The 14,838-nt window shown below is 31.6% G+C and overlaps 1 protein-coding gene across 1 annotated transcript in view; it reads right to left on the bottom strand.

Moving 5' to 3' along the window:
* LOC142321110 (uncharacterized) overlaps positions 1-14,838 on the bottom strand; it is a 103,827-nt gene that overhangs the window by 69,293 nt on the left and 19,696 nt on the right. The window contains exons 4-5 of the mRNA XM_075359103.1: positions 10,559-11,068; positions 9,919-10,210 (exon numbers count right to left, since the gene is read on the bottom strand). Of these exons, the coding sequence (XP_075215218.1) occupies positions 9,919-10,210; positions 10,559-11,068 (802 nt within the window). The remainder of the gene's footprint in view (positions 1-9,918; positions 10,211-10,558; positions 11,069-14,838) is intronic.

Raw genomic sequence — 14,838 nt, 5'->3', positions numbered from 1 at the left:
AGCCGCATTCATATAATAAAATAATATGCAATTTTCATCATTTCAGCAATGTAACAAACATTACACCATGTCCATTAATATTTAACTTTTTAATATATAGTTTAATTAAATAATTGCCAAATTCTGCAACATTACTTTCATGATAAAATTAAAGTAAGGTATGTCTTATCTTATTATATTCTGTACTTGGTGGTATATATTAATAGAATTAAAAATATATCTGTACCTACAAAGCAACTTGTTTGAATAACTAACTGACTGATTCATCAACACCCAGCAAAAACTATTGAATATAAATTGATAAAAATTTGTATAAATGTTCTTACGGTGTAGGAGCACACTAAAAGAAGAATTTTTGAAATTCCAAGTTTACAGGATTAAAATGGATTAACAATGAAATTTACTATTTTTTTTCATTTCTAGGTAACAAATGAAGATATCAACTTGATTTTTGGTGGGTGTGGGTGTGTGTAATCTTAATGTGAATATCTAAAAACTAATTCTGAAATATGGTCACTTCTTAGTGGTGTTTGTTGGCTAATGCTAAGAACTGAGCAAAACACATTTTTACCCATAGAACGTATGGGTAACCAGTCATATTTTTAAGACAAAATGTTTTGAAACCTACATTCTTAGATCGCTCAAATTTTTGGGTCCTATTCTGACCAAACTGTTGCTCTGAAGAAATTACAATACAATATTTTTTATAAACTTATCAGGCTTTAATTATTACTTATCATTATTATTTTCACAAGCAGGGTACAAGGGGCAGAGCCTCTGGCTAGATGGGAAAGGTGAGCAATGAGCTAAATATTCCCTGACCACAACAAGAAATGCCAGTATTTATATAGCACAGGTGAAGCCGCAACATGTTAGAATACCCATTTTATTTTTTTATTTTTAGATGGTAACAGGCACGTTGAAAATTAAAATATAGTAAATTTATTTATTCTGAGTTTTATGAAACAAAATTTGTTAGTGAGGTTAGTAATTGTCACATTCAAATAAAATAATAATCAGCAAACATGAAATTCATAGTTTTTTTTCAGATTCTTATAATTATTATAAATACTATATAGTAAATGAACAGTAGAAGAAAAACAATGCACTCTAAGAAAATGAAGAAAACATGGAAAAGATATGAAAATGGCATGGTTCCTAGAAGGCCATTTCAATATAAAGAAAATCATTTGCGCTAGCATATATTTAAGAAAAAAAAGTTAAAGAAAAGACTGAAACTCAAACCTGAGATCTCTCAATTGTGACTAGAATGCTCACTGCTTTCCTACTATTGTGATGGTAAATATACAATTAAGCTACTTGGAACTATACTCAAAAAAAAAAATTAAACTCCAAAATGAAATCAAGATGGAAGCTGTCGTTCTGAACTAAAATTAGGGACCCTTCCTCTACCACCCTGCAAAATAGCATCAATACTCTTTTGTAACCTGACCCCTACCCTTGTCTGAGATTCTATTTTCATGAAACAGTCTCATTATTTCTGCAATTTTTTTCTGCTTTTGAAGTATTTTGGTGAAATGAAATTAATTTGAGTATAGATATAATATTAACGCTAGAAAATCTGAAATTGTTAAAGAAAAAGTTAGACCACATAACTCAACTCTTTAGGAAAGCTTTGGCATCATTTAATAAAATTGATTTGGATTTTAAACAACCTAATGACAAAATTTTCTAGTCAAAAAAGTGGTTTAGAAATTTTATAAATAAATTATCTGCAGAATTTTAACGATGCCAAATCCTTACAACATACACAAATTTTCTGAATTGCAACAGAATCTTAGGATGCCAAAATAAGATTATAAATAAATTAAAGGCTTGAAATAAACTTTATATCTGAAAGAGTAGGCACATAATTTATGAATATTGAAAGTTTATACCACACCATTATTTATTAACTACTACAAAAAAACAAAGAGAACAGTTGTCACAAATGGCAATGTGAGTGGCCATTTGTGGTAACCCTTAATTGGGATGATTCAGGATTGCTGTTTTATTCTATTCCAGTTATCCACTTTTATTCTTAGTTTGCTTAGATTCACTTACATTACACAAAGCTGATGTTAAGCAAATACAACATTGTAAGTGAAGTTGGAGTGTTTATTTAATTTTTTTCATAGTGGTCTTCGAGATACCATCATGCTAGTTCAAGAGTATTGTTTTGTTTTTGTTTTTTGTTTTAAGTACATTTTCTGACATTTATCTTAAACTCTATATTATTTTATAACCATGGCTGACAGATACGATTATAATGACAGACCAGTCTTAAATTACTTATTTCAAAGATGAAATAAGTAAGTAAGTACTTTGTATGACAAAGTACAGGTGAGCCAAATAAAACCAGCCCCAGGAAATAAAAATTTAAAAATGAAAACAAAAAGTAATACTAAATTATCTACATTTACTTATTTCAATTACAGCACATTTGAAAAAAGTTATGTTTACAATGTTTTAAAATATCTGTTCAAAATGCTAACACCAGCTGATACACAAAGTTCAGTGTGACAAATCATGTTCAGAAAAGCTTTCTGCAACTCTCCAACTGGAATCCTGGCAATCTCTTGTCATATGTTGTCTTTCAACTCTTCCAATGCCCATGGGTTATTCTTGTAAACTATCCCTTTCAGATAGTCTGAGGTAAAATTGCACAGCGATAAGTCTGGAGATTGGGATAGCCAAAAATCCTTACTAATTGTTTTATCCTTCGTGAAATCTCAGTGGATTTGAGTGAGAGACCGATCAGAAGTGTAGCAAGTCAGCTCTGTCTTGTTTGAAGTATCCAAAAGAAATTTCTTCTGGAATCAAGTTATGCATAAATTCTTCATAGTCATAAAGAGATATCAGTATTAACAATCTCCTTAAAGAATATCGGTCCAATGATCCAGCTTCCAGAACATCAAACACCAATTTAGAAACTACTCTAAGATTTAAGATGGATTTTGTGTAGCTCAGTGCCACATATTCTGACAATTAACATAGCCTGATAAGTAGAATCAAGTTTCATCTGTTTAAATGAAAAGAAAAGGATCAAGGAGTCCTTCACTAATATTCTGTAAGAGTCACTAGTTTAATTTACTCATTTACCCTTATCATGTTGTTTTAATTCATGCCAAAACTCACAGGATAAGCTTTCATTTGTAATCCATTAAGTATGCTCTAACACGATGTTCGAAAAACTCCTGTTTATTTGGCTAATCATCGTGTTGACTAGTGTGGATTCCTTCCAATAAGATTCACTATATCAGCGACAATCTCCAGAGTTCAAAGAGTTGGTTGTTTCATTTTCTTCACATTGATAACTGTCAATTGTTTGCAACTTTTTCACTAAATCTTGAATTGTTGACTTTGCAGAAACATTACTTCTAGCATATGTCCCTTGAAACCTTTCACGAACCAAATTTATTGAAGTTTTCCAAACATATTCTACCACAATGAAAACACACTGCTCAATTGAATACACCATGATACACAAACACTACAGACTCATGACCTTCAACTAATACACTTGCGCGACAAACATACCATCTTCTGACACATTCTGTGTCAGACAGTTGAGACTGGTTTTATATAGCCCATCCAATAGTTAGCGAGATGTTGTTTAAATAACAATGTTAATATTCCAATTTTTGAAGAGATGATCGACTACAATTCAGGTTCATAGCAGAGTAACTACAATAAAAACTATAATAACCAGGACTTGAAGAACCAATGATGTTTATTACGGAAAAGATGGCTTCAAATGAAAAACCACTCTCCACTACAAAGTATTCATACCAGATTTCATAATATTACTGTCCAGCTTTCTACTTTATATTAATATCCAAGGTTTGAGGTCATAATTTACCATTAACTGACATACGATGACTGCTGATTTCTGAAGGAATTTCCCAAGAGATTATTCAATAGGCAAACAATAAAATCAACAATCCACGTCCTTATATAGAAATATGAATAATGGGTCTTTCAAACACAATATTCACGAAATTGAATAAAGGCTATGATCTTTAGTTCATCCCAATCTTCAAATTGAGCAATGAAAGCATCAAAAGTACGTCTAGGACTGATGGGAGTGGAAGAAATATTTCCTATGCACCACATCTTTGAAAAGATCTTATTTCCTTCTATCATGACTAACATTTGAAAATAATAGTGATCAGGAAAGAAGAAAACAGACAGATGCATAGTGTTCATTTTTTAATAAAAATAAATTCATTGAAAATACTCAGAATTTTTTTCTGTGGGTCTATGCAACAAAATGTAAGCGCCACTACAAATTAAAGGTATATTGCTGATAAATTGGCTAAATATGATTTAAAGATTATTTGCTTGATATGCCAAATCCAGCTAATTTTTGCAATGCATATATTTAAACAGATAAGGGTTCCGACAGATGAAATTATCCGACAAAGAAATAGCACATCAAATACCCATACAATCAGTTATCTTGGTGGGTAAAGGGTATTGAAAAAATCTCATCTCACTATTAACATTGATATCTGAATCATTACTGTAAAACCAGTTAGTAAACTCCAAAAGTAAGAACTCATTTTTGTTGGAATTATTTTAAAAAATAAGAGAGAAATACCTCAACAATATCAGCCACACCAGAAATTTGAGATTAATTCATGAATTTATTATAGTTTCAATTAAAACAATAATACATTAATCTTATAAGTTCCTAAAATATCTACTGCAGTGTTCAACTTTTCTTCTGTGTATTCATCATTCAGCTGATAGTAAACCTGATACAGGGAAACTGGAAATTGTAATGATTACAATCTCATGAAGGACTTAACAATCTGAGCCAAACATGTGCCAATTATGCAGTGGTAGGTGGACTAGATGATGCCAATCAATTAGATGGTGTATCAATTATTGATACACATCAATAGACTCACATAATAGATGTTACTGCTGCTAATTAATTTAAAATTTTTAAAGGTACGAGGGTGTCAATTATTATCTGCAATTTAGTTATATTTTTATTTATGTTGGTAGTACTGTCATGTTGCGTAGATGACACATACGTGGTTTAATTGTTGTTATGTGCAGGTTTGATGCTGGTAGGTTAGTTCCATTATCGCTGCCCTGCTGTTAACCATGGCTGCTCCGCTTTCTGTTTGCACCAAAGAAGAGCAACATTCAGTGATCTGTTTTTTGTGGTCAGAAGGTGTATCAGGGGCTGAAATTTAATGAAGACTTTTGGTACAGTACGGGATCAGTGTGTTGTCGCAACAGTGTCTACGAATGGATTGAAAAATTCAAAAATGGTCGCACAAGTGTTACGCATGATGAAGGAGCTGGACGACCGTTTACTGCCACAAATGAGGTGATTGAGCATGCACGTGACATGGTTTTCTTAGACAGACAAGTAACTATTGATTAAGTGGCACATCGTCTGCAAATTAGTCACGGTTCTGCCTATGAAATCATCCACTACAGACTTGGGTTTCATAGTCTGTGCAAGATGGGTCCCAAAACAACTCACACAGTTGCATAAACAAACGTGCTTGGACATCTGCCAAAAACATTTGGTTAGCTACGATAATGAATGGGATATCTTCTTAGACAGAATCATCACTGATGACGAAACATGTATCCATCATTACAAGCCGGAGAGTAAACGGCAGAGTATGGAATAGAAACATCCAAATTCGCCCTGTAAAAAAAGTTCAAGACCCAACCATTCACAGGAAAACTGATGCTTACGGTTTTTTGGGACTCACACGGCCCAGTACTGGAACATTATGAGGAAAGGGGCAGGACAATAAACAGTGTGCATTACAGTGAGATGCTTACTGCCAAGCTGAAGCCTGCTGTTAACAGGTGTTATGTTGTTGCATGACAATGCCCATCCACGTACTGCTGCCCACACTACTGAAACACTCCCGAAACTTTGAAGTATTGGCTCATCCTCTGTATAGTCCTGATCTTGCCCCTTCTTACTACTTGTTTGGTCCAATCAAAGAGGCATTAAGGGGCCATCAATTTAACTCAGACGAAACAGTGAAAGAAGCGGTGCATTCCTGGCTCACAGCTCAACCAAAAACCTTCTTTTATGAGGCCATCAGGAAGCTTGTGCAATGATGGACCAAGTGCGTTGAAATGCAAGGGGACTATGTTGAAAAATGATGTACACATAAGTTTTCTATTTGTATTGCAATAAAATTAATAATTACATTGCGGATAATAATTGACTTACTCTTGTATTTATTTATGAAACATATAGCTTTTGAACTGACAAGAAGACTTCTAGGCATTAATATGCCCAAAGAATTGACGCTTACCATTAGAGAAATAATAAAACTTAAATCAATGAAAAAGAAATGAACACAGACAAAGACATTCAGAAAGAAAAATTCGCTGAATATAACTTCCAACACTTAAATGAAAAATAAAATATCGATGAATCATTGCCAGCATTAAAAATGTTTAGAATGTGAGAAAGATTTGCAAGAAATGTGATATAAAATTAAAATTTTTTTTAGATTAGTTCAATGTTACTAAATTATATTTACAAAATTTTCATTAGTAGCACAATATTTTTTCGTAAAAATTATATGTTACAACTACATAGTTTAAAAAAATAATAAAAAAAAGATTATATAAAGAACAAACAAAATAAAAAATATGTGAATTAAAATTCAAGATAAAATCCTGTTGCAACAATAAACTTGTGAAGAGGTACATCAGACTGCACTACATCAACTACATTTGCTTTTTCTATTCAAATTAGTACAAGTATCAAACCTCACCATACAATTAATGTTATTTTAATCACCTGCATCAGTCAAGGGTTAATGACTCAAGAAATAAGTCAGTAACTACGTACATAAAAAACCCAGATTGTACTTTATTTTATACAGGATAAACCAAATTTTCAAAGTAATAAAGGCTATGAGATCAGAATAAAATGCAAATTCTGTTAAGAAAGCAATAGATATACATCAAACCATTCATACAACCTACACTAAGTAAATTTTCAAACTAATTTTAGCGGCCATGTCTGAACACAGCCATCTCCAGGACACCTACGGCCAAGAGGACCGTACTCCACAGGGTATGAGAAAACGGCCTCGTGCCATATTAAACGAACCACCGTGAAGAGGCAGTTCGAGAGTCAAAAAATGACAAACCAGGCTTAGGAGCCTTTATATTGCATAACCTATAAATGGAAACCACAGAAATATTCTGGCCGCGAAAGTGACAGTTTTCACAATTAAATTTTGTTAAAACTATAAAAAGCTAGACATCACCCCACACCATCCCATGAAGAGACCACAATTTCATTTAGTCAGCATATGCGACTCCCTCCGGAGAACGGGTTGCATTACTCCCTCCAAATAACTAGAGCTCTGGAAGGCACACTCCTGCTAGCCCATAAGTGTTGGTACCGAGGGTACTTCAGCAGATGGAGTGAAGGGCAATCACGCCGAGATTACTAGGCTTAAAAGCTTAGTCTATCACGGTCAGAACCAGTAAATAAATTAAACCATGGTCCATACGGATAGGAATACAAATTACCAAATCCGTCCATAAATAACACTTAAAATTTATAACCGCCACTAAATAACCGATGAAATCTGCTCGATAATAGAAAGATACAGCAGCAAGGGATATTGTCCAGGCTCTGCGATCTGTAGGAAGAAATATTGAAATTCCCACCATTCTTGCATTCCGTTCTGTTCCCAAACTAATTTTATCCTTGATCTTTTTCAATTCTTTTTAGAAATTTCAAAACTCTTAAGAAATCTTTTTTTCATTATTTATGAGGTAAAATTATTTTTATTATATCTCACATCTAGTGAAAATTTAGTTTGTCTTAAATAAAATAATCCACTCAGATAATTCATTTTATATACATCATCACTGCTCTGTTTTGTTTGTAACATCAATTATAATGTTTGTACAACAATTTCAGCCGTGGAGCAATTCGTTTGTTGTGTAAACTGTATACACTATGTAATGCTGGATAACCAATCACGAGGGATATCTCTAAACTAAAGACCGCTGGAAAATTTCTCTTTTAAGGTTGATGAACTTGTGTCATTCATGGCCACACTAGTAATGTAAACTGCATTGTTGTCACTTTATATTATTTTTGAATACATGCAAATTATTATGTTGTAAAATGAATAGGAAAATTGATGCTGCCACTGATTGTGAAATATGTTTTCATACATTTTTTAAACCATCAAAATGTTAAGCCGGCTGAAATTCATAGACAATTGGTTGCTGTGTATGGTGATAATGTAATGAATGAAAGAAACTCCGTAAATGGTGTGAAAGATTCAGAAATAAAAAAATTAATGTGCATGATGAAGAAAGTTCAGGGTGGCCCTCGATAATCATCGAGGCTGAAACGCATCGATGATGAAATCAGAAAAGATCATCGGTCAACGATTTCCAACCTGGCCCTTCTTTTTCCTGAGTTTCAAGAACTGTTATTGGTTGCATTGTTGATGACCATTTAGGCTTCAGGTTCATGACCATTTAGACATGCGGCACCCAATGTGCCACACATCTTAACAGAACATCACAAAAATATCTGAATGCGATCTGCTTTGGAATTTTTGATGTGCTACACAGAAAAGGATGATGAGTTCCTTAATTCAATTGTAACTGGTGATGAAACATAAATTTCATATTACACGCCAGAGAAGAAAACAGCAGTCAAATGCCAACCACTTGGAAAGACGGCAGTCCTGAATTACCAACCATACCAACAAAGATCAAGCCACAACTATTTGGAAGCAAACTGATAGCCAGTCTTTTGGGATTGGTTTGGCATATTGCTGATTGGTTTCATGCCATGTGGAACGAGTATAAATGCAGAAGCCTACTGTGAAACTCTACATAAGTTACAGCACGCCATTCAAAATCGACGATGTGGGCGGCTGACCAATGGTGTCGTCCTGCTGAATGATAATGCACATCCACATGTTTTGTCTAACATGTGATTTACTGAGAACATTTGGATGAGAAATTTACAATCACCCACCATACAATCTGGACTTAGCTCCTTCTGATTACCATTTGTTTGGGAAATTGAACAAATTTTTGAATGATAAGCAATTCACAGGTGACAAACTTAAAAATGCTGTTAATCAGTGGCTAAATGGACAGGCAGCAGAAGAATATGACAAGGGTATATTGAAGCTGGTGTATCATTACAATAAATGTCTTAATTCATGTGGCGATTATTTAGAGAAGTAATATAAGGTAGTAGATTAAGAGAAATAACAAATTTTTATAAAGTTTTCAGAATAAATTTTTTTACAATGAAATGATCTTTACTTTAGAGATAACCTCTCATATTAATAATCACTTCCTTTATTTACTTTCAAAATTTACACTTTATTAATTAAACACTGCAATGAGTTATAATAATTTATGTTTTTAGTTAAGTTCACATTTTAAATATATATTAAATATGTCTAACTAGAACAATAAAAGTTTAGTGATGTTGTTGCTAATACATCTTAAAGGAAAGTATATTCATGTAATTAATTCTAATAATAATTAAGATTACCTGGTTCATTGACAGATAAAAATAAATAAGATGACAGGAGATGTTTACATTAAGCAAGAGGACAAAAATATATGAATCTAAACAATGTTTTCCTTATATTTGTAATTGACATGCATGAGGTCTGACAAAAAATTATTCTAAAATACAAAATGAGCTAAAGCAAATAAGCATAACAAAAACTCTGTAAATGTTTTGTCACCAAAATTTGAAGATAAATCCTACTTTTGGGACGTCTTAACAATGGCTAATTAAAAACTAATAGATCCTTTCAAATAATAGATGCAAAATAAATGAAAATAACACACACACATGCGCACTATACATACTCCTTAATAAAGTATTTAAAACATTCAAATAAATAAACTTACCAACAAAAAGAAGATACTGTTCTGTAAGAGAACATTCAGCTTTTATCATCGCATCAATCCATAACAAACATGTCTCCTGTGCTCGTAATGCAATTTTAAAATTGCATTTTATAAAATTTTTAAATATGACTTCTTTTGATAAAACACAAATTTTATTCAGTATTAGAGTAAGTATATTAAATGTAATACAAATGTCATTCTTTAAATCAGAAGAATTTCCATCTATTAATTTACCACCATTAAATATATTTAAATACTTAGATGCAAACAAATCATTAATAGAAAATAAAAACTCAAATAAATTAGAGAACCGATCATCAATTAATTCTATAGAATTAATTTCATTTAGTTTATCTTCAGGGTAAAATTTATTTTTTATAAATACACATATTACAAGTGACATAATCGATTTAAAAATCTCATCATTTGTATTTGTAAATCCTTTAAAAAAATTAGAAATTTTTTTAAATATTTCACTAATATTCGTATTTATATAATCTGGATTTATTTTTATTAAAGATGATGTCGGTACCAACAAGATATGTAAATAATTTAAAATATTTTTATAAAATTGTAAAATCTTTTTCTGAAAATCTAATTTAAATAAATTAAATGAAATTTTTACAGAATGAAGAATTACTGCAAAATCATCAATCTGATTAAATGATATTGCTGATGAAATTGCAACAGATGTTAATAAAGAAAATTTAATAAATGCATCATCGATTTCAGCAACAGTAATATTATTAGCATTAATGTCATTTAATATATACAACAGCCCATCACTGTATAAATATTTAATAGCATATTTATTAACCGACTGAAAATTCTTCACATAATTACCGAGCACTGCTATTAAATCAGATATATAAATGTTGTTTTTTATTTTCCGCAAATTAAAATTAAACTTCCAAATAGCAATTAAAGAATTAATGACAACTGCAGCTTCATCTTTTCCTAAATTATCTTCATCGTCTTGTTCAGATTCTAAAAGCGATTTAATATCAGCATTAAAAAGGGCTTTTGAAAAAGATCTAGAGTAATGATTTAAAAAAGTTTCTTTAACAGAATCCTCTAACTTAATAATGTTTTCATTTTTCATTATTTCTACAACATATTTGCACAGGTCTTTCGCATAATATAAAAATTGCTGTAACAAAGAAAAAAAATAAAGAAATAGAATGATAAATTTACATTTTTTGACATCAATCAATATTAATATTTTATTACTGATCATGAAATAAATATTGTTTACACAAGGTGAATGCCAGGTATAAGTGTGTCATGAAACAATGTCTATTAAAGAAATAAACATTCTAACTAAAATCAAAAGCAAATAAGTAATAATTTTCTAAGTAAAAATAACGAATGTTATCATTGCAATCCTGATCTTAGTTAATCAATCTATTTTACTATTTATTTACACAGTAATATCAATACAAGCACATTTAAATTGTTAGTTACAATTTGAAAATACAGTACCTTGATTATAATTAAAATATGAGGAAATTAAAATACACAGAGGTAGTTGTGGTTAAATTTTCAGTGGCACACAAAACATATAACTACAAAACTGATCGATTAATTATAAGCATTTACAAAATTTTTAATTTATTTATGTTTAAATAATTTTAAAGTCATATACCTATTTTTCCAAATTTTAAGGTTTTACAAATTAGCATCTTTTTAAATTTAAAGATAAATTTTTATTGTTCATCATTCTAACTTCAAGGCAATCTGTATTTCCTGATTCCTTTATACTTCTAGATATATTAAAAACACACATTATAAATTAAAGTGATCAGTGGTGTCAACATTAACAGATTCCAAACTAATACCAAATCACTGAACCAACCTACTGACTTTAGTTATATTGTAACTCACAAGATCATATTCATGTTATCACGTACAAGCCCATATTTCAAAATAGTTTTTGAGATCAAGAACTACAGATCATGATAAATAATTGAGAAAATTTATTGATCTCCCTTAGTAATAAAATGCTTTTAGTATTTTAATAGTTTAAATACTACACAATAGGTGATGTGAATAAACTGTACTTCTTACTGATTAAAAGTTTACTTAAAAGTATGTAATAAACTTTTACTTTTAAGTAAATACTGATAGGAATAAGTACTTGTGTGTTGTATACTTAGAGTGTAAATATTTCTTTTACTTAATTTTATGTTATGAATATGAACTAAACAAAACAACATCACACACGATAACATGTAAAATATGTTTATCATCCACGCGAAATCATCTAACATGTCTAGTAAAGACAAAACACAATTTTCTTTTGTATTAGAAGAATCTTGTACCAGTGACAAAAGGTTGAGTTTTGGTAATGCACTTAAAAATAATAAAAATCATTCTCAACAGGTCACTTTCAAGTCAAGTGATAGCAGGAAAAGAAAAAGCATGGTTTAACATTTTAACTGGATATAAATAGTCATTAGAGAAGAAAACAACAACAGAAAAAGTTATGATATTAAACAATGCAGATGGAAATAGAGAAAAAACAAATAAGAATAAAACAGCAGATTTATAAAACTATGGCAGTGGGAGGGAGAAAGAGAAAATTCATTACATTATTAGAGGAATATGAAAATCCATTATTGAAGCATGCCAGGTGCAGCAAGTGATGGAGTAAAGTTGCATAAAGTACGCATTACTAGGGGGATAAGCAATCTAGATCTACAGCTTTTGAAAAATCCAACATGATGTGTAAAAGGAAATCTTGTGATACAGATGAAACTGCCGACTGTCGAATAATGACCTACAGAGGCTGGTATTGGACAAGCAGTTGGAACTTGAAAATGCAATAGGAAGAGATAAAATTAAAATGAGAAAAAGTAAAATTGGAATGCGAGATGTTGAAAATGAAGAAATTTAAAGGCGATATCAAGCAACAGTGAAATGAAAACACAGTTTACGCAGTTGATGATGAAATCCTAAGTATAACATAAATAATTATTTGTTATTACAGTAATTCTTTCATCTTGTACGAGACATATTCATAAAGTATGGGCCATCATCTTATATTTTGGGTCTGAACAATATAAAAATATATTTCGGGTCTGAACACAGTTTCAGTGCAGGACCATCTATCAACCATTTACGAAGCCACTGCAGTTGTTATTTTGATTCAATAGCCAGTGAATGCAAATCGCAATGTCCACGAATCATTTCTCCCGTCAGTTGTAAAGTGCACACAGATTCAATTTTTGTGTCCAAAAGGATCTTCAGCTGTTGAAATTTATCAGGAGTTGTGCCTAGTGTATGGACTTACAGTAATAAGTGAAGGAAAAGTTAGACAATGGTGTTGAGACTTTAAAATGGCTGCACAAATGTGCATGACAGAGAGCAAAGTGGCAGGCCCAGTATTCAGACCGATGAAATTGTTAAACATGTTAACCAAAATGTGATGTGATCGGCAATTGACGATTAGTGCTCTGGCTGATGAATTTCCGCATGTTGGACGCACCTCAATCTACACAACTGTCACAGAAAAACTTGCATATCACAAATTGTGTACAAGGTGGATAATGAAGATACTCACCAACCAACACAAAGAGCAAAAACTGTGCAGTGGACAGGCGTTTTTGGACTGCTATCGACAAGATGGAGATGATTTGTTTTCCCACATTGTTACAGGCAATGAGACGTGGATATCCTACACCAACGCAGAATCGAAACAAGTCAATGTAGTGGCGCCATTCAAGTTCTCCAAAACCGAAAAAGTTTAAGCAATCTCCATACTCAAGTAGAAAATGTTGGCTACCATTTTTTGGGACGAAAAGGGCATCATTTTGGTTGATTTCACGGAATGTGGATCATCAATAACAGCTGATGTGTACTGTGAAACACTCGCCAAACTGAGATGTGCAATCCAAAATCGACGACACAAAAACTGTCATCCGGCATAAATCTCCTTACAATAACATACGTCTTCACACCACTGCCTTAACCAAGAAGAGTCAAGACTTTTGTTGGGAACTTTTTGACCACTCTCCATACAGTCCCGACCTTGCACCTAGCGATTACTTCCTCTTCCTACATTTGAAGAACTGGCTTAGTAAACAACAGTTTCAAAACAACAACGAACTCAAGACTGCCATTATCAATTGGTTCAATTCCCAGGCGGCAAACTTCTATGCAAAGGGGTTAAAAAAACTGCTGCAGCGTTACAAAAGGTGCTTAGAACTGAATGGCGATTATGTGGAAAAGTGAAGTAGATATGAAACAAACTAAAACTGTAAGTAAAAACTATTTCTCACAAGTTAATTTTTTTAATTACCAAACGACCCTTACTTTATGAATATAACTCGTAAATAAATTTTTCTAAAATCCTTTTTTCTTCTAAAAAGATGTTGTAAAAATAATTATAAAATAAATAAAGACAAGCTACAATGTACATACTTCCTGCTTTGAACATGTGCTCGTTGCATATATATGTATGTGTGTGTGTGAGTGTGTGTGTGAGTATGTAAGCACACACATGCTTGTATGTATTAATTTCCTTACATATGTGTACACACAGTGAACTCATGTGAGATCACATGCTTGTGTTAAATGTGAGTACTATAGTCCTTTGTTACAAGTACTAAACATAATTTTATACTGATATTTTTTGGTTTTAATTCCTTAATTCTATTTATTTGTTTACATTTTTAAAATGCTTATGTATTTTTTGTTTTCAATTTCTTATATAATTACCTTTACAGTATTTTACATTCAATCCTGTTTTTTGTTAACAAACATTTATATCTTGGATTTATAACAAGATACAGAAAAATTAAGAACAATTTTATTTCAGTAGTTTCAACAAGTACAGCCATAACTTCATTTCTTTTTTGTTAGCTCTTACAATGTATTTCTGTGTCTGCTTCTTCATTCACTTATTCATCTGCTAAAGTT

The sequence above is a fragment of the Lycorma delicatula genome, chromosome 3 (assembly GCF_047948215.1).
Source record: "Lycorma delicatula isolate Av1 chromosome 3, ASM4794821v1, whole genome shotgun sequence".
Classification (NCBI taxonomy): Eukaryota; Metazoa; Arthropoda; class Insecta; order Hemiptera; family Fulgoridae; genus Lycorma; species Lycorma delicatula.
Note: the sequence above shows the minus strand (reverse complement) of the source record. Positions and strands in the feature narration are given on the sequence as shown.